This window comes from Fulmarus glacialis, unplaced genomic scaffold, assembly GCF_000690835.1.
Source record: "Fulmarus glacialis isolate BGI_N327 unplaced genomic scaffold, ASM69083v1 scaffold6483, whole genome shotgun sequence".
Classification (NCBI taxonomy): domain Eukaryota; kingdom Metazoa; phylum Chordata; class Aves; order Procellariiformes; family Procellariidae; genus Fulmarus; species Fulmarus glacialis.
Genome location: NW_009203523.1, coordinates 37,516 through 60,036, shown reverse-complemented (window position 1 = coordinate 60,036; position 22,521 = coordinate 37,516). Strand labels below are relative to the sequence as shown.

The 22,521-nt window shown below is 39.8% G+C and overlaps 1 protein-coding gene across 1 annotated transcript in view; it reads left to right on the top strand.

Moving 5' to 3' along the window:
• PDE11A (phosphodiesterase 11A) overlaps nt 1–22,521 on the top strand; it is a 79,343-nt gene that overhangs the window by 26,013 nt on the left and 30,809 nt on the right. The window contains exons 9-11 of the mRNA XM_009574663.1: nt 15,125–15,271; nt 15,377–15,484; nt 20,739–20,848. Of these exons, the coding sequence (XP_009572958.1) occupies nt 15,125–15,271; nt 15,377–15,484; nt 20,739–20,848 (365 nt within the window). The remainder of the gene's footprint in view (nt 1–15,124; nt 15,272–15,376; nt 15,485–20,738; nt 20,849–22,521) is intronic.

Here is a 22,521-nt window from a genome sequence, read left to right as displayed (position 1 = left end):
TGTTCACAGTCTTTTCTCATACAATGTTTAGGTTTGGGGGCATCAAATGGAAACTATCAGGGTACAGATTTTAATCTGACCAAAGATCTCTCTTCAGCAAACGTAGTTAAACTATATGACCTATCACCATAGATGTTAATGAGTTAAAAATGATGAATTAACAGAAGGAAAAGGCAAATGAGGACTGTTGTACGAAGACAGTCATCTCTGGCTCAGGAAATCTCTGAAGTGCAGCTTGCCGAAGCTGAGAGTGCACCAAGGAAGTATATTTTCTCAGTTCAAATAGTGTTCCCTGCTCTTGGTCACTCTCAAAGGTAAGGTACAGGACCTTAGGTCTGACACAATACAACTATTCTTATGTTATTAATCAGTGCCTTCCAACAGCACTGCTTGGAAAAAAAAAAATAGGAAACTACATTCTTTGCATCACTTTTTACCACCCAGAAAAGAGGCTATGCCTATGTTTAAAATGAATAGAAATGTGCTTTGACTTGATCATTACTGTCTTAAATCTCAGAAATTGCAGATACCAGGGTTTGAAAACTCCCAAGTTTGCTGAACTGTTTGTTTTAGTACCAGTTGTTTCTTTTCCTTTCTCAACCACCTGCCCCTGGAAGCATTTCTGGATTATCCTGCTAAGCTATTCTTCAGCTCCTTGTATCAGTGCCGGGACCTGTGATTCTCAGGTGCACTTCTCCTAATACAACAGCCCTTCTCATACAGATATTATTATCATCATGAAACCTGTTCCAGTGTGATAGGTTTTATTGAGAATAAGGCATATAAAAGAACAATATGAGTGTTTGTGGAAAAATAACTGAGGTTTTTTGCTTTAATTTCTTCCATGAGGCATTTTATCAGAAATAAAGACAGTTGGACGACTTCAGTGTGTCAGAGGTGTGAGAGGCACCTGTTTACGAATTACTTTTGGAGCTAGACTAGTGTTATTCTACAATATCTACCCTAATTCTGGGGATAGTTAATAGAAAAAGCTAATGGGAGTTCTTAATTTGCTTTCAAAAATTTAAACATTTGGTTTTACTGAAATTTCAGGGTTTGAATTTACTGGCTTTGTAGTGGATGAAGATGAGATTAAATTGTTGCAAAAGGTCACTGAAAGGATTCCTCTTGTATTTCTAAAATGACCACATTTATTATTTCCAGGTGAAAACATGGAGCTCGCGGAGTAAAATGTTCCCTTCCTTCCAGGGCAGATGAAATATGAATTTTCCAGGATGTTGTGGGGCGAGGGTTTACAAGGAGTAATTTCACCTGGTGAGGCTCAGGCACTGAGCTGCTCTCTGAAGGGGCCAGACCTCTTTGTTGCCGGTAGAGGGGTAAAGGGAGGTTATAGCGGTCATGAGGAGTACATCTACCCCGTCTGCCCACCTCTGAATATTTGTAGTCTAACTGGGCAGGTTCCTTGCCCTTGTGTTGTCCTATCACCTGAGCAGGGCAGGGCACTTCTTCATGTTTTGGTTTCCCATCTGCAAAGAGGGGACATAAATATTAAAACATCTCTGTGAAAGATTTCAACATTTCTGCTTTCTGACTGCAAAAGATTTGTATGATGCAACTGTGTTGCATTTGTATGATAAGCCTGCGCAAAACCAGTTTATTTTGTAGCGTAGGAGATAAGTAAATCCTGTTTAAAAAAAAAAAATCTTTATCTTGAGGAAAAGCGATATACGATTTGAGAGAGTTAAGGCAAAAGAAAGAAACCTGTGGCCTGAAAGCTAGATAAAAGCCCACAATTTAATCATATATCCATGCCCAGACAATTTTTTCTGTTCATTTATGAGTTTAGCACAGGTTGTTAAATGAATTTTTAAAAGGGATAGACTTCTTTCAGCAAGGAAGAGGTTCTGGTCTGTGGATTACATCAGGGGAAGGGCGTAATGGAGATGTCAGTAAGGAACTTCCTGTGGAATTTTTTTAATACGCAAAGGCAAAATTTATCTATTCTTAAGTGTTTGTGCTATACAGAATAATCTCTGAATACATTTACACTGTAGGTTAAAAGGAAGGGGAGCTTAGTGTTAGGATTAAACAAAATGTGAAAAATCAACATTGATATTCTGACTGCAGAGTAAAGACACACACAGTAACTAGAAATACTAAATAATAAATGACTACTACTAAGATCAGCTACTTCATAGTTAGACCAGAGCTTAAATCTCCTTGCTAAATACCTTAAGTAATAAACTTCAATTACTGAAAATAACAGAAAATTAAAATTACGTGCATGGTCAAAACCGGTCTTTGTACTACTTTTTAAAAAAAGCCGCCTTCTGTAAAGCTGAAATAGATTTCAATTGATTTAGATAATAATTCTAAGAATTTCTGCTATACTCTAATATTCTTTTACAGTGCTAAAAAAACATTCTAAGTAGTTTAAAAAAATTACTGACTTATTGCCTTTAATAGTCGCTGTTTTTCAGTTTCTTAGTAATTATACACATTAATACACTGTTACTTCAGCAACAGAAATTTTTAGCAGAGGAGTAATAAAACACTTATGGTTATTAATTTACCCATACTAAAAAAGGTGTGCTGCTACTTTGCTGCTCTCAAATACTGCATTTTGTTATTTACATGGGAAGTTTTGTATTTCTTGCATATCCAAAACCACAATTGGTCCAGGACTTGAGAATGCTTAGAAAAACAAATTAGAAATAGCAGTTGTTGGGGACGTAGTATTGCTTACAAGTGAAGGTGAAATGATTTCTTATCCAACAGACCTGTTGTTTGTCTTTCAATCTGATTGGTCATCATACTCCACAAGAATCTCTCGTCAGCTGGAAAGCATTGAGGAATAAATACAGTTCAACATTGCTACACCATTTAGCCAACAACAATGCAAAAAGTGATAAGGCATAGAATATATTTAAAATGTCATGCAAGCCTGAGGAATATCTGATGAATGATTAAAAACAAAAAATCAACACTTGCCAAATAAAGTAGTGTGCTTCAGTCAGTGACAGACTTGGGAATTTATATTTGGAAAGGCTTTCAAACAGGAAGAAAAAATCTATCTAGCAAAGACTTGTGCACTTAAATTGGACCAGAATAATTTAAAAAATTGGGGTGCTTCAGCAAGTGATGGTACTTTAGGAGTTCTTCACTGTGGGTTTATCATGGTTCTTTTGCTATCAATAAGGAGCAAATTATTCCCCACGCAGTTGATAGACATCCCTGGGGCTAGCCCTGTATGCGATAGCTCACTGTTCTGAGACTTGCATTCCCAGACTGGCCCAGTAAGACCATTGTACTGTTGTTTTAACTCATGGAAGAAAGAATTCTTTAAAGAAATCCAGGAAAATGGCATAATATTTCACATTTAAAATTATTCTTTATTTATCTGTACTTGGATTCCTTTTGTAGACTCAGCAGACTGACAGTTATAAATGGGAATTTTCTGGTTAAAAAATCAAGTTGCTTTTCACCAAGCTTTATTTTGATAGAAATTTTCTAATTGGCATTAATATTATCAATGTTAATTTTAAAATTAAACAAGTTCCTTAGTAGTTGTACTGATTTTAAAACTAGGAAAAAAAATCTCGTTTTCCCTAGCATATACCCTACAAAAGGAAAAAATGCTTTTCTTTGTTTGTTTTTGCCTTATACAGCGTTCTGGCTGCAAACAGTTTTTTGTCATAAATGTTTACTGGTATTGATTTTAAATTATTAATGGCAGTATTTCTATAGGTGGGTTTTTTTACAAAATATTTTACAAAAGGAAACATAAATGTCCCCCAAAGGAAGAAGGCAGCGTCCTTTAAAGGCTTTTGACATTGCCAACGAGTTCATATTAGACCTAGAACCTTTTTTATAATTAAAACTCCTGAAAGTGAAAAATGGGAAACAGATGAGAAATGTTTTTGAGATGAATCTGTTTGGCCACTGGGTGCCATCCTTGCTCCACTTTAAGGCTGATCGCCTAGCAGTGTTTCTGTTAAGCTGTAAAATCCTGAAAAAAGGCAATACCAGTGCAATTTCACTCCATCATAATGTTTGTGTGTGTGCACGTAGTAGAATATGTTAGCAGCACAGGCAGCGTGTCCTTCTTGCGCCAGTCACCAAGAGACTCAGGAGAGATACCCTCATGGGTTCAGCCATGTTACGTCCACAGTCTCATATCTGGCAATTTTTCTTTGCATTCCTTCATCAGCTGGTAAGAGTGAGGCTGTGCTGAAAGACCTGTTCCCACACGAGTGTGTGAGTGACCATGCTCCTGTGCAGTATTAACTTAGGCTCTAGGGTTATTTGAAGGAAAAAATTACATGGGTGCACGCTTGTTTTCTAGATGAATTCATATTTGGGGTATATGGACCTGTGTCAGCCAAGCAAAACTGTATCTAGCATATATTATGTAAAAAATATTTGCGATTGCAACCTTCTACGGGTTATTTATTACACTGTTTCGTTGTCTGCCTGGGGGGGACTCCTCTATTGTTTTAGTCTCAAAAGTCTCTTGGTTTAGTCTGGGCACAATCCCAGGCAGAGTAAATGTACTTTCTAACAGAGAAATTATGTTGGTAGCTCTGCGTTTTTAGTCTTTCAAATTTAAACTGTAAACACTTTAAATGTATGAGAAATAGACTCTAGCACTTCTCTTTCTTGCTGCAACTGTATGGTAAATGTGCAGATTGTACCCCAGGCAAAAACAGGAAACTGAATATTTTATGAGGCCATTTCTGTGAAGTGTTCCATCATCTTGTGCTTTGCAACAAGCTACACCCAGCTCTGAACACACACAAAAAAGCTGAGAACATCAGATATCAGTGTTTTCCAGTGCCTTGGTGACCCCCCACTCCGTGCACACAGCATCCTCTTTGGTGTGCTTAAACGTAACTCAACTAACCCTGCTTTCTGTGCTGCCATGCAGCAGCATGTATTTTGTCCCAGGCATACAACAAGCTTATGGGCACACAAAAAACCCCACCCCAAAACAACAAAAAATTATTTCTGTTTATGGCCTTCATAAACTCTACTGATGAACTGATTCCAGGTATCTACTTGTGTTATCTGTACTTCCCCTGAAGGAGACCCATTGCTGCGGGTGGTGGTAAGGAAAGGTTGTAAATGGCGTAATCACAGCAACACCATGGCGAGTTGTGGCAAGACCTGGTCTGTGGGTAGTGCCTGCCCCATGGTCGCATGGCAGTGACCTGGGGAAGACCTTGGTGAGCTGGGTGCTGCGTAGCACAGCAGTGCAGCCCCAGTAGGGTCCCATATCCAGCTCCTTGCCTGGCTCATTTCTCACTTGTCTGCAAAGTAACTGCCTCTCTCTTTGAGTCAGTGGTGGCTGAGGTATTTGTGCACCCCACAGCTTTGTGCTAGGCAAGGACAATCCTCAGTGCCCCTGAAATGGAGTCACGCAGACATTCATACCTCCTCAGCTGATGCTGCAGCCCTTCTGCAGCACCGTCTAAGCATCGGATAAGACGTTCTATTCAAAACATTCAAATTATTCAAACATAATTTGGCAGATGCAAGGTGTCTAGGAGAAAAGGAACAGTTATATTGGTCAGATATCATACGGGTATTTTCACAGGGGGCCAGTTAACATGTATTATAAGACCTTCATTAAGAACCTCATGAATGACAAGAAACAAGTATTTAGGGCTGTGTTGCAGCCTTTCACCTCAAAATAGTGATAGGTGAAAGCAACTTTTGTTTAAAGAAAATTTATAAAGCTAGTAATATATAGGTAGAAAGTAAAGAGCTAAATAAATATAAGATTTAAGTGCCTATTATTTGTTTTTGTTGAAAGAGCAGGATCTGTACATTTTATTTTTTCTCAGAAAACACGTGGTGATTAGGCTGTGAGTTGTGTGTGAACTAGAGCGCTGTGAGGGTTGGGTGCTCAGGCTTTCTCTGCTGGTGTGCTTTGTGGGATGAAGGGTGCTGAGGAGGATGTACATTCTGCTACAGGGAGAGGAGTTGGGCTCTGAGTTCACAGTCCACCCTGCAGAAGCCTCGCATAGGATAACCCTCTTGCCTTGCTAAACTGTAGTAAGATGAAGCTCTGTGTTTTTGGAGAATGCTCTTTTGGGCAGTCCTGAGTGCTCCTCATGAGTGATTTATGGATTCAGAATAGGACAGGTGGATTTCTTTTATACCTGCAGTCAGAACTTGACAGAAACTAAGGAGAAAAAGACAAAGATAAAACACACTTTAAGGATAATCACTGCAACATCCTCTGTAGCTTTTCTGTAAATATATGTTGTAAGTTTGAAGGTGTTTTTGATATTATTTATTGTCTACTTGACAATATTCTGCTATAGCTGTCACTCTAGCAGATCTGAAATAGGAGTTTCTCCCCAGTGGAGCAGTAGCCCATTCATATATTTGCATAACTTTCACCACCAGTCACTGTACTGCCAGCCTGATTTGTCGCAGGTGCTCAGAAAGAAAATTTCGGTGGCCAGCAGAACAGCGTCCGGTGCCATTGCTGTGCACTCCCGCAGCACCGCCACGGTGGCACGTGACCGGTGGTTGGGTTGGGTGCAGTGAGTGCTGCTGGAGTACATTGGGATAGAAAATAGCGTAATACCACTGTATATAGTATTGTGGCACAGGTGGGGTTTTTGAGGTTTTATTGTTTCCTTTTTTTTTTTTTTTTTTAGCATCTATTCTTGGTAACGCCTTCACTTCTTTCCCTTTCATGTGCGCTCTTGCACCATGTGTCCAACTGAGAATTGCAGGGCACGATTTAGGCTGTTTGCCACCAAATGAGCCAGTTCCTCTCTGTGCCTTTGCATCGTATCCTCTGTGAAAGGAACCCTGACCCTGCTCATTCCACCCTTAATCAGGTTTTTCCACTTCTGAGTCTTCAAGGAAGCAGCCAGAGCCTTCCCTCCCCTTCCTAGGTAGTCTTGTGGAGGAGAAGGCTACCTTGTATCCCTCTTCCCTCACCCTCCCAAATTTATAGGTACGAGGGGGTCAGTCTGCATTACCCATTCTGTTCTTCATGGGAGCAATAAAGCTGACTCTCTGCCTACCAAAACCAAGTAAGGCTGTTGTGGGAAATGGCAGCCTGCATGCCTGACACTTGTATCACTGAGAAATACTTGCCCTAGGTTTGCTGCTTGTGTGTGTTTCAAATTCTGGGACGGAGAGTGAATAGACCCTTTTGTATGAGCTTCTCATCTGCACCAATGGTCATAAAAAGTCGACAGTTGCTAGCCTGTAGTATGTGACACACTGGTTATTTCCTAATCACCATAAGCCAAAAGGACATGAACACTCCCCTGCGCGCCTTGGGAGATCATTGTGTCGGATGTGCATGCCCTGTATAACTCCAGTCATAGACTGCTGTGGTTATGGACTTTTGGCCTTAAGAATAATAGATGCTCAGACCATTAATTGCTTTTATTTTATGTCTCTGTTCTTTTAAAGTAGAAATTTCTTGTTCTTTTTATAGGCTGCTATATATTTTGTTTCTGTGTACTAGGAAACAACTTTAACATCAAGGATTGATTTTTAGCAACATAAATAATATATTTTGTGTCTTTTCTGTTATAGCTTGTAACAAAATTTTAAATGTAATATTTTTATCTCTGAAATTTATTATTCCTTTTGATGGGTCCCAGTTTCAGAAAGTGGACAGGATTGATTAACTGATCAGAAATGTTCAAAATACTTTCAGGTTTTTAGCTGTAATTCTGGGCTTACCTTTGGAAATAGCATGTGTAATGCTGTAATAACTTATCTTCCCTTGCCCTTTTAAAAATAAAATTGTAAGAAGACAAATCCTTTTCTCAGGCACATATAGCTTTATACTAAAAGCAGAAAGTAAATACCATATTTTTGTCTCAAGCCCACAGTGCATGATAATAAAAAAAATTCCTAAAATGCTGTATTTGATAGTGATATATTGCTTAATGGCTACTTTTCTAGTTCTAATAGAAGGAGCAGAATAAATAACTTCCTTAATGCCATGAAGTTTCTCTTTTAATTAAAGTAAATACCAGTATTCATACTAAGCAGTAGTTATGCTTGGTAAGTGGCCAAACCAAATATAACTTTTTGAAACAAGACTAAATGCAACTTTCTTTGTTCCACATTTCATGTCTAAATTACATGTTACGCTGTTAATTTGCCAGTTGAGGATGAAGCAGTATGCACCACATATACGTGCTTCAGCTGCAGATTTTGAAGCTGGATGCAAGAGCAGCATTATTCTCGGTTTACAGATGTAAAACTTTGACTAAAGCAACGAATGACCTTTTCCAGCAAAGGGCTCAGACACCTACTGTGGGACTTTGGGCAGAGCTTGGGCATTTGATTTCACAATTGCAACCCTCTGCTTATCTGCTGGGCTACTCTGAAGCCCTTACATAAATCCTGTTCTAGAGACTGTTGATGTCTTTTATATCTGAACAGTTGTTAGATAAAACATTCACAGAGTCTGGCACAAAGAAACAGGGAGTCTGGTCGATCTGCCAGTGGCAAAGAGTGTTTATATGGCAGCATGACATCTCCTTATCTCATGTTTTCACCCTTCAACTGCCTTCAGATGAGTCCAAAGCCCCACTCCGATCTCACTCCAGTCTCCAGTTGTGGTTATTGGAGTCCCACTTCATACAGTGACCTCATTCAGAGAATTGGAATTTGGTGAAAGTTGTTGAAGGGCAAATAAAGTTGGGGTTTTTTTGACCCTGCTGGAACCAAGGGCATTGGACTGGCTGGTCTCAAGAGCTCCTTTCCAACCTAAATGATTCTGTGATTCTGGGCGATTTCACTCCCAAAGGCAGCAGCAATGCTACTTTGATAATCACGTTAAAAAATCATTAGAATCAAAATCCAGAGGATAATACACATGCACGCTTTAAGTCTCTTCCACACCCACTCCCCTTTACTGTAATATTATAAAATTCCCTTTAAATGCTGCTGTCCTGCTTCTGCTGCGGTTGGTCATTGGAAAAGAGGTACTAACTCAGCTTTGTGAAGGGCAGAGAGACACCATCCACAGTCTGCGGTAACGGATGGAGGCCTTTGAAAGCTGGATTGCTCTGGGCATTAAAACATCCCTGAGCTGAAACATTTGATTCTTTCCCCTTTGGAGAGAGTAAGAAATGTGTCAGACTGGAACATAACAGGCTTCCGTGGCTATGGAGAAGTGCAAAATTGTAAAAGATGCCTGCAGCTATAAATATAAGCAAGTATTTTAGAGGCCTTTACACGTGAAAAGAACCCTTTATAAATAAAAATCTTTGCCATCAGAAAATACTGTCTCCAGTATGGCTTGATAGACAGATAAAGAAGGCATCGCATTTAAATATTCTCCACTTTGATGCTTTGTGCAGGTTTTGATGATCAGCCTTTAAGGTTTTTCGGTTCCTAATCTTCTGAGAGAGATTCTAGGTGAAGAGATACTTGAAAGGGTAGTCTTATTTTTTTGTGTATGTCACGTTGTCTGAAGCTCCAGTTTCGCTATAGAGTATAAATGAGGTCAGATCCTGATCCACTACTGAAATCATAGCACATGGACTCCTGACTCAAACAGTGCCCCTGGGAGTTAAGAGGCATACCAGATTGTTTTGCTATTCTTTTGCTACATTGGGACATATATTTCATGGGATATCTTTATATGTGTTACATATACTCAAGTTTCTTGTTACTTTTTCTTGCATCAGTCTGGCGGTATTTTCTGATTAGGAAACCTTGCTAACCATTCCACATGTCATTGTCCATAGGGCTATATAAAAAGTGGACTGTATTCAGTAGTGGAAGTTATTGTTACAGAATAGTTCTGATACCGCATGGGAAAGAAGCTGAGCATACCAAATGGCATAATGTGTTGGGTTTTTTTTAATAAAGCTATACAAATGTACTTATCAGTAGGTTTCAAAATGCTTTCCTCACACAATAAGCCCTGATGTCTTATCCACACAAGTAGTAAAACTGAAGTACAGAGAGTTTAAGCTGACCCAGCAAAGTAGGATTTCAGTCCAGTGTTTTCTACGTTTAGCTGGACTGCTTCCATGGTAGTGAACGTTTTACAAGGAGAAAGAATGCTTTCTGAAGAACTCATCAGTTTCCTTACATCTGATTTTATCACATTATCAAATATGGATATATAAGATCACAAAGAATATGCTATTAGAAGAGTTAGTGCAAAATCATTTAGTAAGCCTTCCCTGTTAATCTGTAGAATGTTATTTTGTGGTATCAAAATATATGGTACCAAAAACTGTGTTTTCATGTAACGTGTAATGCTGAATCAAGTTATTATAATCAAACCCTTGAGCTGTAGGTATCTTCTGTTTAAGAAACTCCTTAAGCTGCCTATCAGTGTGTGCCAACTTATAGGAAATAAGGATGGAATAAGAGGATTATGGCAAGATGAGACAAAATGTAATCACCACCTTGAAATTGCCCTCTCTCTACCACTGACCCAGACTGTCTCAGAACCAAATTCTGCTACAGGAGATTATTAAATATCCAAATTGCTATTTCATATTTGTTCCTGACATGATACGTTTTTTCCCTTCATAAGGAGTTACCTCCCTCTGACCATTTTTTATGCTGGCAGCATGTGACCTGTCTGCTGGTCTCCACTGGCAGTACATCTGACTAGCTGGAATGAGAAGACTTTAGCTTAGTATAGCTTTCACGTACTGAAAACTAGACTTCCAACTCACCCAGGAAGTTTGGTTTGTAAAACTGTGTGAATCATTAGGGAAATCCATAAAGTTTCTTCCCTGTTTGGAAGGACTGGTAATGTGTTTCCCGATCCTAAAATAGCAAGACACCTATCAAGAGCTTATAGCACATAAGCTATATTATATAAGTTATTCAGGACAGGAAGCTTGCCCCCTTTCTTTTCACCCATCTCCAAGGGATCATTCTTGTACTATTTATAACTATAAACTGATGTAAAGTTAATTTGTAAGAGGGCATTTAATGGTATGTTTTGCATATGTTTTCTCAATAGCAGCATTGGCCATTATGAAGGTACTAATGTGGTTTATGACAGAAACTGAAAGTAGGATTAAAAGGAAAGCAGTTTGCAGTAACATGAACCAAGCTGAATGTAAAACCTCTCTCTCATTCAGGAAGTATGTTCAGTACGAGCAGCAGAAGTTTCCCCCTTTGCTTGTGTTGATTGATTGTGATTGCTTCATTCAGCCCTTACAGTGAGAATATTGTAAAATGCTCTGTCTATATGTGTGTGCATATTATACTGCATTTTTCTGACATATATTTATGCATGAACATATACTGCCTGGAAGAAAAAACAAGTATGAATGCTTATCTTTATTCTTATCTAGTTGTATGCTAACAATATAAAGAAACTAATTTATACAGCATATGTTTTATACATACTTCTAAAACTGTGAAATAGTTGTCTTCAGCAGCACTAAGGTGTAAGAATCAAATAGTAGCTTTTATTTCAAGTATTTAGCCTTTCAAAGTTTCCCTAAAACTTTGACTCTTTAGTTTTCTAAAGTTTTCCTTCTTAGGTTTTGTTCATCCACAGCAGCCCAAAGGCTTATTAATACTGAACCAGAAACATTTTTTTTCTGTTCCCATGGGCCGTCTTTTATAGTGGCCAGAATTGGGACTTTATTGTTGGTAGAAGCCACTTTGGTGTTCCATGTATTTGGAAGTATGATGGTCGTTAATGATATATGGCCCTTTGGCGATGGCTGATATAAGGTAAGGCTCAACCAGTCACTCGTCTCCTAGCTGTTCACGTATACCAAGCAGGCTGTGAAGCAACGTACATGAGAGCAAAGAGCAATGAGGAAAGGAAAATCTGTCTCCGATCCTGAATTGAGTACAAAGGTGCTTTTCCTCCTTCCTGTATCCATCCCACCCCACCCCGTGCACATCTGAGTATGGGGTAGCCACAGACCTTGTCTTTATGCTCTCATTCGGGGGCGTGGCATCCTCTTCTTCAAGCTGCCTACAAGTGGTGATAGTTTCCTAGTCTGGTAACTGCTGAGTTTGTACTTTATTAGGCAAGACTAGTTGCCTTCCACATGTTAAGCCTAACTTGTGTTCATGGTACCTTTCAAGACAAATTTTTGCTTTAGTACCAAGGGGTGTGGAGATGTGACCAGAGGAGGCACATCCGGCTTTAATTTACCATAAGCTCACAGAAGAGTCGTGAATTTTTCTTGAGGATGAAGAGTGTTGCAATTGCTTGGTCCGCAGGGTAAAAAGACTTCGGAATATAATGTTCTTAGTTGTCTTTAGAAAAGGGAAATTGATCTTCAAAACCTTCAAAAGGAAGCAAGCCTTTTAAGTGATTCTAAATCACTGGGGTGCTTTAAAAAATAATTTCACTGTAACATGAATTTTAATTGCCTGCCCCTTCCTCTTATTGTCATGGTACTTTCATCCCCTCTGTTTTCCTGGAAGAGAATGTTGTTATTGCTGTTTATTTTAAGAAATCCACTGGAATTTGTCCTGCAGTGCAGCAAAATTTCGGGGATGGATATGTTTTAATATTCTGTATTATGAATTTTTTTTTATATCTTTGTAATTAAAAAAAATGAAGTTTTAATGACTGCTCTCCTATAAACCCTGGACTGCTGCATTTCCAACATAAGAAGCTGAGGACAGACAATGCCAGGTGCAGCCAGAATATTGCTGCAGCCCCACAACATATCATTTTTTAACATTATTCAAATTAGTCTCAACACTCATAATTCTGTTGTTTCCTTTATTGCTGTTGTAAAGCAAATGGTTCTTTTATACAAATGTTATCTCCTGGCTATTAATTCAGTAGTTATTTTGGATTATGGCACTCCTGTTAAATTTAGGAATGTAAAACCTCATAAATATTTAAAAGTTTCAGACTGACGTGGGAAGAAATTGGTTTTGACTTGCTTTGTTAATATCCTGTTGTTCAGTTTGTAATAGATTTGGAATATATTGTTATTTCTCCACTGTTTGACAAAGGGAAGAACAATTGTAGTTAGGTAACTGAAAAGTGTTCTCCCTTGAATTGTAACAGGCTGGTAAAAGTGTTTGTTTCCAGTAAAAAATAGCAAGGAAAATACCTATTTTCCTTTAAGAGGACAAAAAACGTGAAAATTTTAATCAGAGCCCGCTTCAAAGTTAATGAAAATGCAGTAGTAGGTTTGTAAAGATAGTTTCGATAAAACAATTTCAAGTAGGTCTACTTACAATCAAGTGCTTCTGTTTCAGCATCTTTGTTATTTAAACTTTTCTCTAAGGAACAAACAAGTAAGATGGACAAATATGCTTCTTCCCTCAGAGACATTTTATAGAGAGTGTATTTACTATGCAATGAGTGTATTCATAGAATAAGTATTAGTATGCATCTTGAGTATCCCCCAAAGCTCTGAAGAATAACTGAATGATAAAAAAGTCACAATTTTTGTAAGGCCGCTGAAGGTCTGGACAGCACAGTCTATGGGCCAGCGTTCCTGTTTCACACCTAACTGTATTTTCTTTCTTTCTTCACCTCAGAAGTAAATACATAGCTTTTCAGCCAGATCTTAAAGGGTGTTAAGGTGTGACTCCTGTTGGGCTCTAGAAGTATTTCAAATGTTTCAATAATTATTCAAAAAAAGATGCTGAATCGATTCAATCTGGATAAGTACACTAGCAGACTAAGTATACAGTTAACAGAGCTTACACCTCTGCCTGCGTGCTCCAGAGGTTCTTCAGCTGTGTCCTGCGATGACACTTGATGGGTTTGTTGTATTTCCTATGTCAGTTAACTTTACTGGTGTAATGCCATGACTTTTTGCGGTATTGGCATGCTTTACTGGGTGCTGAACTGAAAACATTTCTCTTCTAGCTAGCAAGTAAGTTAACACTGCAATGTTAATATTATTTTATGGTAGGTTTACACCATCTTCTCTTACACGGTATAGCTAAACCAGCTTAATCTCTGCATAAAGTAATTATCAAGGTGGCACTTTCCCTTTGGCTAGAAAAAGCTTTTTACATGTCAATGTAAAAACTTGTTGTAGTTAGGGTGCAGTATTTCAAAACACAAGTTTTCAAAAAGGAAACCATAAGATGGTCATATAGAAGCTGTAACTGTGAAGGTGAACTTACAGTCGCGTGAACAAATGGGTATTTTATGCAAGTGAGTAGCTGGATGTGCCACACCAGCTGAGTCCATGCGATTTTAACTAATTCAGCATGGTCCAGCTCATGGTCTGTGGGCTGGATCCAGCCCCTTTGCGAGTTTTCTACCTGAGCCATCACCTTCTCACTGCAAGAGACAGGGAACAGATGCTCCTTCAGCAAATGCGGCCTCCTCCACCTGCCCTCTCTAGGGAGATGAGTGGCAAGCCCAAAGGGGCGTAAGGAAGGGCAAACAAGCCTGTGAGGGTCGTCAGCACCTCCGCCTGGCTCCTGCAGGTGCTGCCACTGGGCCAGCCACAACACATCTGTGCGCGCAGCTGTATGCATTAGCCAGTCCTGCAGACTCATTCGTATGTTTTTGTGTGCATGAAAAGCTCATTCCTCTCTTACAAACAGAACAAAAGTCTGCTGTTACATGGACAAAGCAAAATGTAAGGCTTTTGCTGTTGTTTATTGACTTACTACATAATCAGCATGTTGAAAGTTATTTTTATTTTACTTTGAAAAGTACTTCTGCTAGATGTTTCTTGTATTACTCTTTTTTTGGTTCTACGAACATGTAGTGAACAGTGTAAAGCAAAGGGCACTTTTATGCTTATGAATGTAAAGACATTTGGATGAAGAAATTCTGCAGTGCAGTATATTTACTTTGCATTTCTGAATGGTAGCAATTAAAATTCACAGCTGCTGGCTGTCCAGATGTTTCTTGCATTACAGCATTGTAATGTGCATTGGAATACATTGTGTTACTGCAGTAGCTGTAAAGTGGTCAGCTCTCACGTCTAAATGCCGTATACAGGCTCCAGTTGGGATGGTGAGCATATTTCCTGCTCATATCAGGTTCTTCTCCTTCCCACTGTTTCCCTGCTGTTAGCTTGACATGTTTGTATTTCTCAGATGAAGACTTTTATTGCTCAGCATTCAAATCAAGCAGGGGACGTATTGGCAGGTCAGAACTGATGTATGGATGGTTCCTTGTAAGAGTGGCACAGAAAAAGACCCAAGTTTTGAATCAGAAGTTTCCCTTTGGCATTTCCAGGCAGCAAACATCCCTCTGGTGTCAGAGCTTGGCATTGATGATATCCATTTTGATGACTTCTCGCTTGATGTGGATGCCATGATTACTGCAGCCCTGCGGATGTTCATGGAACTTGGAATGGTTCAGAAATTTAAAATTGACTATGAGGTAACCATCTGCGCTGCAGAGATATCTGCTGCTTTTATCTTGGCACTGCTCTGTCCACTTGTACACTTTTAGTAGCCCTGATACAATTTGTACTTTTCATTTCAGACGCTGTGTAGGTGGCTTTTGACGGTTAGGAAGAATTATCGAATGGTTTTGTATCACAACTGGAGGCATGCTTTCAACGTCTGCCAGCTAATGTTTGCCATGTTAACTGTAAGTATCCAGCTACAGACACAATCCCGTAAGAGCTTTTATTGCCACATTGCCTTACCTGTCTAAACGTTTTCCAACATTTGATTTCTTTTCTAGTTATTATGATGCTCATTCATTTCCAACAGAAATGCACAGAGAATTAGGTTATTCAACTTAAGGCAGCACATATTTGGCAAAACCTTATAGTGTTTTAGTGACAGTGATATCACAGGCACATTAAAGTGACTGAAAACAGATGGCAGTCTTGGAGTGAGCTTGTTATTATAGATCTTGATCTTACAAAAATGTTTTTCTTTTGCAACTCTCTGATTTGACATTTATTTCAGACTCTTAAATTGGGAGGTACAAAACCAAGGAAGATTGGAATCCCAGAAGAAGTATTTATTATGTTGATATTTATTACCTTCTTATGCAGCTTCATCTAAATAGTTGCGGAAGATACTGCCTTAAAAGGTTTTAAGATTATCTTCCACCATAGTGATCTAAGTGAATCTTGTGTCTCCATTGGACACTGTAACACTTCTGGGTTTTATTAACATGTATCTCCACCAGTACCTGTAAGTCCTCTCAGCATACAAGTAGATTCTGTTGAAAGCAGCACTGCTTTTACTCGCTCTCTCTCCTACCCCGCAGCAACCTCACTGCATGAAATAATCCGTGTTTGGCTAGGTAATTCTTGTAAATGTATCAATAAAAAGCTTGGTGGTCCTGGATGTTTAATATTCTGGTTAATACAGCGAAAGAGAAGCAACATGTCTGTTTGCACACAACACTTTCTGCTGTAGTTTACATTTTGGGTTTGTCTTATCTCCAGATAAAAATAAGAATTCAAGTTTTTCCATTTTTTCATGTTCAGTTTTAATGGCCGGAGTCATCTATTGTGAACCTTAAAGTGGTCATATTAATAGCATTTGTGCAAGTATTTATTTATCTGGGATATCATGTGCTTGTTCCCTAATTTTTAATCACTGAATGTTTGTGTTCTCCTTGCTGGCCGGTCTCTGTGGCATGGTTAGCATCGGGACCCTGTCCGTAAAGGTGGAGACTCCACAGCCTGTGCCATTCGCAGCACAGGTCAGCGCCGTGTTAACATGGACTGAAGACAGTCCGTGGCCTGTTACCTGCTCACAGGGCACAGCTGTCGTGTGCGTGGGTTCCCAGCTGTCCTGCTTCATTTGGCATTGTCTCTGTGGCACAACTGTGTGTGTCGGGCAAGAAAAAACAGAGTATGACGTCCCCTAGCAGGTAGATGTTGGTATAGTGCTAGGTCCGTCCCAGCTATGTGGGTTTGTTCCTGCGAGCATTTACGGAGGCGTAGCAAAGTTGTACCATACGCCATGAGACAAAGGAAATGGAGACCTTCGACAAGAGAGAAAGGTCACCTCTTCTTCTGGGTGTGAGACTGTTCAGCTGAGCGGAATTAACGTTGTTTCAGCAGGCACTTTCTGATGATCTCTAATGAAATCTCATGGTAATGTGTGGGCATAAGTCGTTTTTAAGGTTTTATAAACTTGACATGCTTTTTTTTAAGTTACAGAAAAATGAAAAGCTTTTTACTCTGAGGAGTAAGGGCAAAGTCAAGCAGTGCCTGGGAATTCAGCTGGGAATTACATTAATTTCTGCCAAATGCTGCCAGGGGGTGAGGAGCCCCCAAACCTCACCCGTGAGGACCTCTAGGTGGAGCTCCGAGGCCAGGTTTTCGGCAGGCTGTTCTTCCGGTGGGAAAGACTCTCTCCCACCAGGCGTCTCCATCTCGGCTAGCGGTGACTACATTGGCAGCCAGCAGGGAGAAAGCAGATCCCTGCGGCTTCAACAGCCACCAGCGAGCCTGCGAGGCCTCAGCCATGAACTGCTTTGACCGTGGTTCTCAAAGTATAATTTCAGGATCCTTTTAGTAGTGAGCACAGGGGTGCAACTGTCTGTGGGAAGTGATCCGGGATTTTCAAGCCAAGCTCATTTCATTGCCCATACTCCTGGTAATAAACCAAACAAGCAATTCCACGCGTAGGGCTGGACACATGTGCCCATGGCACTGGACTCGCCACGCATCCTCCCCGCTTCGCTGTGGCTCTGGCTGAGAACAGAGTTAAGTTCAGGTGTATGATCCACTTGGGCTGCTCTCCCTTCCAGAGATAGAAAGATTGATCTTGTGAAAAAAGACACAAAAGAGAGAGTCAAGAAACTAGTAATAGCACAAGGCTTGCTCTTACTGCATTTGCCTTGGGGGAACCATCCGAGTTAGTATGCGCCTTGGTTTTTTCACCTGCAAAAAGGGGAAAATTCTTTGACCATTGGAGAGGGGCTCTGATGGTTAAGAAGGCACTGCTTTGTGCAGTTGTTGCACCCTATTCCTGATTTCTCTGTGACAGTCAGCAATATTGACTGCACCACAAATATAAATCAATAGGTCTATTTTAGGGCATTTTCAGGTGGGACTTACCATAGCATATGGTAATGTCTAATCTGTAATGTGGTGGCCTCTAATGGCCCAACCATGCTCCCACTGAATGCAGAAGGAAAATTCAGCTGGGTTGAACATGCCAAACGACAGAAATCCAACAAAGCTTAAACCAGTTGTTTCACTCCTGGGTCAGGCTTCTGCATATCTAAGGTATGTTCCTGTATATCTAAGTACGTATTTTCTCTCTCCGGTTAGACACTGAACAATTATAAGCCCAGTCCTGCGAGCCATCCTTCTGTATTTCAGGCTTGCCCAAATATTCTGGAGACAAGCACTGAAGCAAGACTGCTCCTATGAGTTAAGGACATCACATGAGAGTAAACCGCAGGATCAAGCCCAGGCTTCATTATCAATGCCTTTGCCTAGCACAGTTCACATTGATACTTATTTCAAAAAGTAAAAATGACCAAGTAAGCGATGCAAAATTAAAATCCCATCTGGTGTGCTAATAACAAAACATACACATGTGGGGAAGGTATAATGAATGCAATTCATTTCCTCACATGAAAGAATGACCTCCATAACTCACAGGAGACGCTGCCACTCATGAGTTATGTGTCATTCCTTTTCTGGTGAAAATAAATTTTACTACCCCATCGTCTGTAGCCATGTATTTTTTCTCTCTGTGTAAATTCAAAAAATGGGGAATTATAATCCTCTATTTTCTTGCATTATGTTCAAAGCAGATATCCCCTTACTGTAACATTGTTTTAAATTAAATGCTTTTTATTAAGTGAAATATGCTATATTTCTCTCATATATTCAATGAGAAGACTTTTGATTAAATAAAATGTTGCATTTATTTTTGAGATATTGCTACTGTTAATAAATTCCTTAATCAGCTTTCCTGCATTTGCAATAGAGGTTGAATCCTTGAGTTTAATCAAAGCTTGTGTCATGCTAAAGAATATTTATTACAGCATCAATTTTATATTATAAAACTTCTATTTTAAGTTGTTTTAACTTAGCCATGAAGATTTCCTCTAGATTGACACATGGCATGTTGTCAGTTACAAACCTATTTTTTAATCCCTTTTTTAAAAATAGACCTTGATTATTATTTGTTCTATAAGAGCAATGTTTAAAAACTAAAAAGCGAAAACACTATTTTTTAGAGAATTTCCTCTGCCTGGGTAGCTGTTACTGAAACTTAAAAAAGCAATGCCACTAGAAATCAGGAGAATCTCTTTTATAATATTAAACAGTCCTTTGTATCTGTACACCAGTGGATTCTACATGAAAGGAATCTTTTTTCCTCATACTTGATCATCTTTTCTGATAGGTAAACTTTGAGCACAATTATAAAGCTTTTGTAGCAAGTCCTGCACTTCCTCAGTTCCCACTGAAATGCATTCCTGAGCACCTGGGGGAGCTTGGCTCCCTGTACTGCCTAAATATTAACTGTGGCCGCATTTCAGACTACGAAAACAGAGACTATTTGGATTTGAATGTGCATTTATTTAAGTAGAATTTGCGGTCTTCAGGGTGAATAGCAGAGTTTTCACATGGTATTGCAGCAATTGACTGGCATTTCTGAGTGGGCTGTAAGTTCCTACCAGGTAAGGACATCAAGTCCCACCGATACTCACTGTCTTTGTATCACTTAACCCTCTTCTTGCTAGCGGGTGAAATTATGCCCTATTGAAAATCAATGGAATTCACAATTTCTACACTCTGTTAGTGTTCAGCCTTGGTTTGGTCATCCAATATAAATGTATTTTATACTCCTTTTATATAATTCCCTTTCATACTAACTAGATTGTGTGGCTAATTGAGGAGTGTCGTTGGAGACCGGCACTGTGGAAAGACAAGTGTTATGATTTTCCAGCTTAGCCAGTCATTTTTGCAGGCAATATGACCTTATGCTTCTGAAGAGTTGAAGAACCAGATTGTTTCTGCCGTGGGTAAGATGCATGGCACCAGAGAGGTGATGTCCCACCCAGGCTCCAGCACCTTCTCCAGGCAGGATCTGTTCAGGATGCTTGAGGTTAGCAATAACAGTAGTATTTCTTTTCTGACATGAGGCAGTTCAGGCAGGAAAATCGCTATGGCAAGTATCCACGAGGAGAAGTATAGTGGCAAAAAAATATTTCTAGGATCAGCTCCCCCATTCACACAGGTGTATCTGGTCTGAGCTGCTTGTGGGGAATTCCAATACATCAGTTTTCAAAATTCTCTCCCAAATTCAAGTGGGTGTCTGCAGCAGAAGTATGCTATGTGAGACATTTCCTCTTTAAATCATGCCGCTTCATTTTGAGTGTCCCAGATAACAAATTCTTAATCGTTCGTAACAGTTCCATAGAGTACGTTTTAGCTGGTTTCTTTTATAGGTCTTTTGATTTAGCATCTCGGCTATCTCTGACAGTAGGGATTGACTGAGATGGTCACCTCAGGATTGAAGAAATCTGGCTAAGTACTTCTCTGAACAATAATTTCAAAATGGAATAAAATTTGGTTTGTATTTCTCTGATATGAAATTCCAGTTCCTGTCTTAGTGTATAGTTATTGGTGTTTGTTTTCAGCTCTTTTTGCCTTTAGTGCCTTCTGGGTAGTGGAGAAATGGCATGCTGGAAATGTAACAGAGAGATAATAACAGATCACTCCAAGGACGTTATCTATTCTGCTAACCATCTAACATACAGCAGGGAATATAATATGACAATAAAGCATTTATCTTCTCCTTACTGAAACGTTCATGGTATCAAAATGAAGTTGACTGTTGCTCAATGGACTAACATTACTTATCTCTTCTGCTACTGATAGTTACAGCTGCTATTTTTTTTCTGCTCTCAGACTGCAGGATTTCAGGAGATTCTGACTGAAATTGAAATTTTAGCTTTGATTGTGGGATGCTTATGTCACGACCTTGACCACAGGGGAACCAACAATGCCTTCCAAGCCAAGTAAGTTTTCTAATTCTTATTACTTTAATCTGTTTTTTTCCCACAGAAGAGCAAAAGGTGACCAGGATAAAGAATGAACCATGAATTTCAGGCCTCCTAGGCCAAGGCCAAGTATTCTTATTCTTGCACGTAGTGAGGGACTATCCGTCTTTATCATTCGCTTTTCTTTTGGGTAATTGCTGGCTAGTCCTTTGTATCAGGCTGTTGATTGTGTTATCCCTTGTGAACTGACACCGCTTATTGAAATGTGGTGCCAAAACTTGATGTTCTCTTCAGGCTGCGGTATTATTGATTCTGGTATTAAATCCAGAAAACACTGGAACTGTCTATCTGGGTTGTTCTTGCTGCCTGGTATGCATGATGTTAAGCAAAACCTTGTTCAACTATTAAGAAGAAAAGAAAATAGGTAAAACTTGAAATCATGCTTTCACAAAAACTTTCACAAAACATATAGGGAAGCATACATAAAGTAATTCCTAGCTTATGGAGTATGAAACCGTTGCCATCATGCTGGAGCTCAGATGCATCTCGTCTACAGCGGGTGGCCAGAGTAGTTGCCTCACCACCTACCCGTCAGTTGTGGAGCACACAGGGTCCCTGGTCTGTAGAAATGCCTCCTCCCTGGCCTGCCCCACGCGCCAGAGCACACAGAGCCTGTTCGGAGACATGCTGCAGTGGGCAGGGGTGGGCTGGCCACTGCCTGAAATGGTTGGTACCCACCAGAACATGAAGCTGGATCTCGAAGGCAGATTCTTACATTGCCTATGTGAAATCTTGCTCTCCAGACCATTTTGAATTCTAAAAATGAACTTTATTCTATTCAAAGTGCCTAAGACCTGATTCAGCAGTCCTGACTTGCGTATATTTTTACTGTCCAGGCTGCTGCCCTCAGACACATTAGTGAGGTAGAAAGCAGGTTTGTGGAAGGTTTGACGGTACTTCTTCTTACTGTAGTGGTAAGGGAACTCCCTTGACCAAGGTCAAATTGTTTCCAAAATCTGTGTTCCCTGACAACGCGGGGGACAACAGGAAATGTCCCCTGACAACGTCCTGGCCAAGCTGTGAAACAAAGCTGTCAGACACAGAGACTCCTCCAAATCCCATGTTGTTTTCTCAGTTCCCCAGGTCCTCTACAGTCACAATATGAGACCTTGAGGCTCTCTTGTCCTGCAGATCCCAGCATGCGTTTGCAACTTTGTCTGTTCCGCATTACTGCTAATACTCCAGCGTGACAGGGAAGTGATCAGATGGTTGTCCAAAGATATTTGAAAGACAGGGTGATGTTGTATTAGCTTATTTTGTCCTACCTTTTGCAAAAATACTCTGCTGCAATCTGTGTATGCACGGGCTGCTGCATTTCTGGGGGTGAGTTGCCTCAGTGAACATCACTCAAACTGATGTTTCTGATATTCGCTAAGCTGCCATTTCCTGAGCTATTGGTGTTGTGGTAGAGTCTCAATGAAACAATGACACTGTCTGGATCTTCAATCACAATAGCAAGGAAAATCAATTGCAGTGCTCAAAAGACAGAGCTCATGGTGCAAAGGTTACCAAGCACTGCTAGATGCCTTTCTGCAGCTGAATCTTGAAGAGAATCAAAAAAGACGAGACAAATGGGAAGGAATCTCAGCTGATTGATGTTTACGTTCCTAATTTACAAAAATGAGACCTAA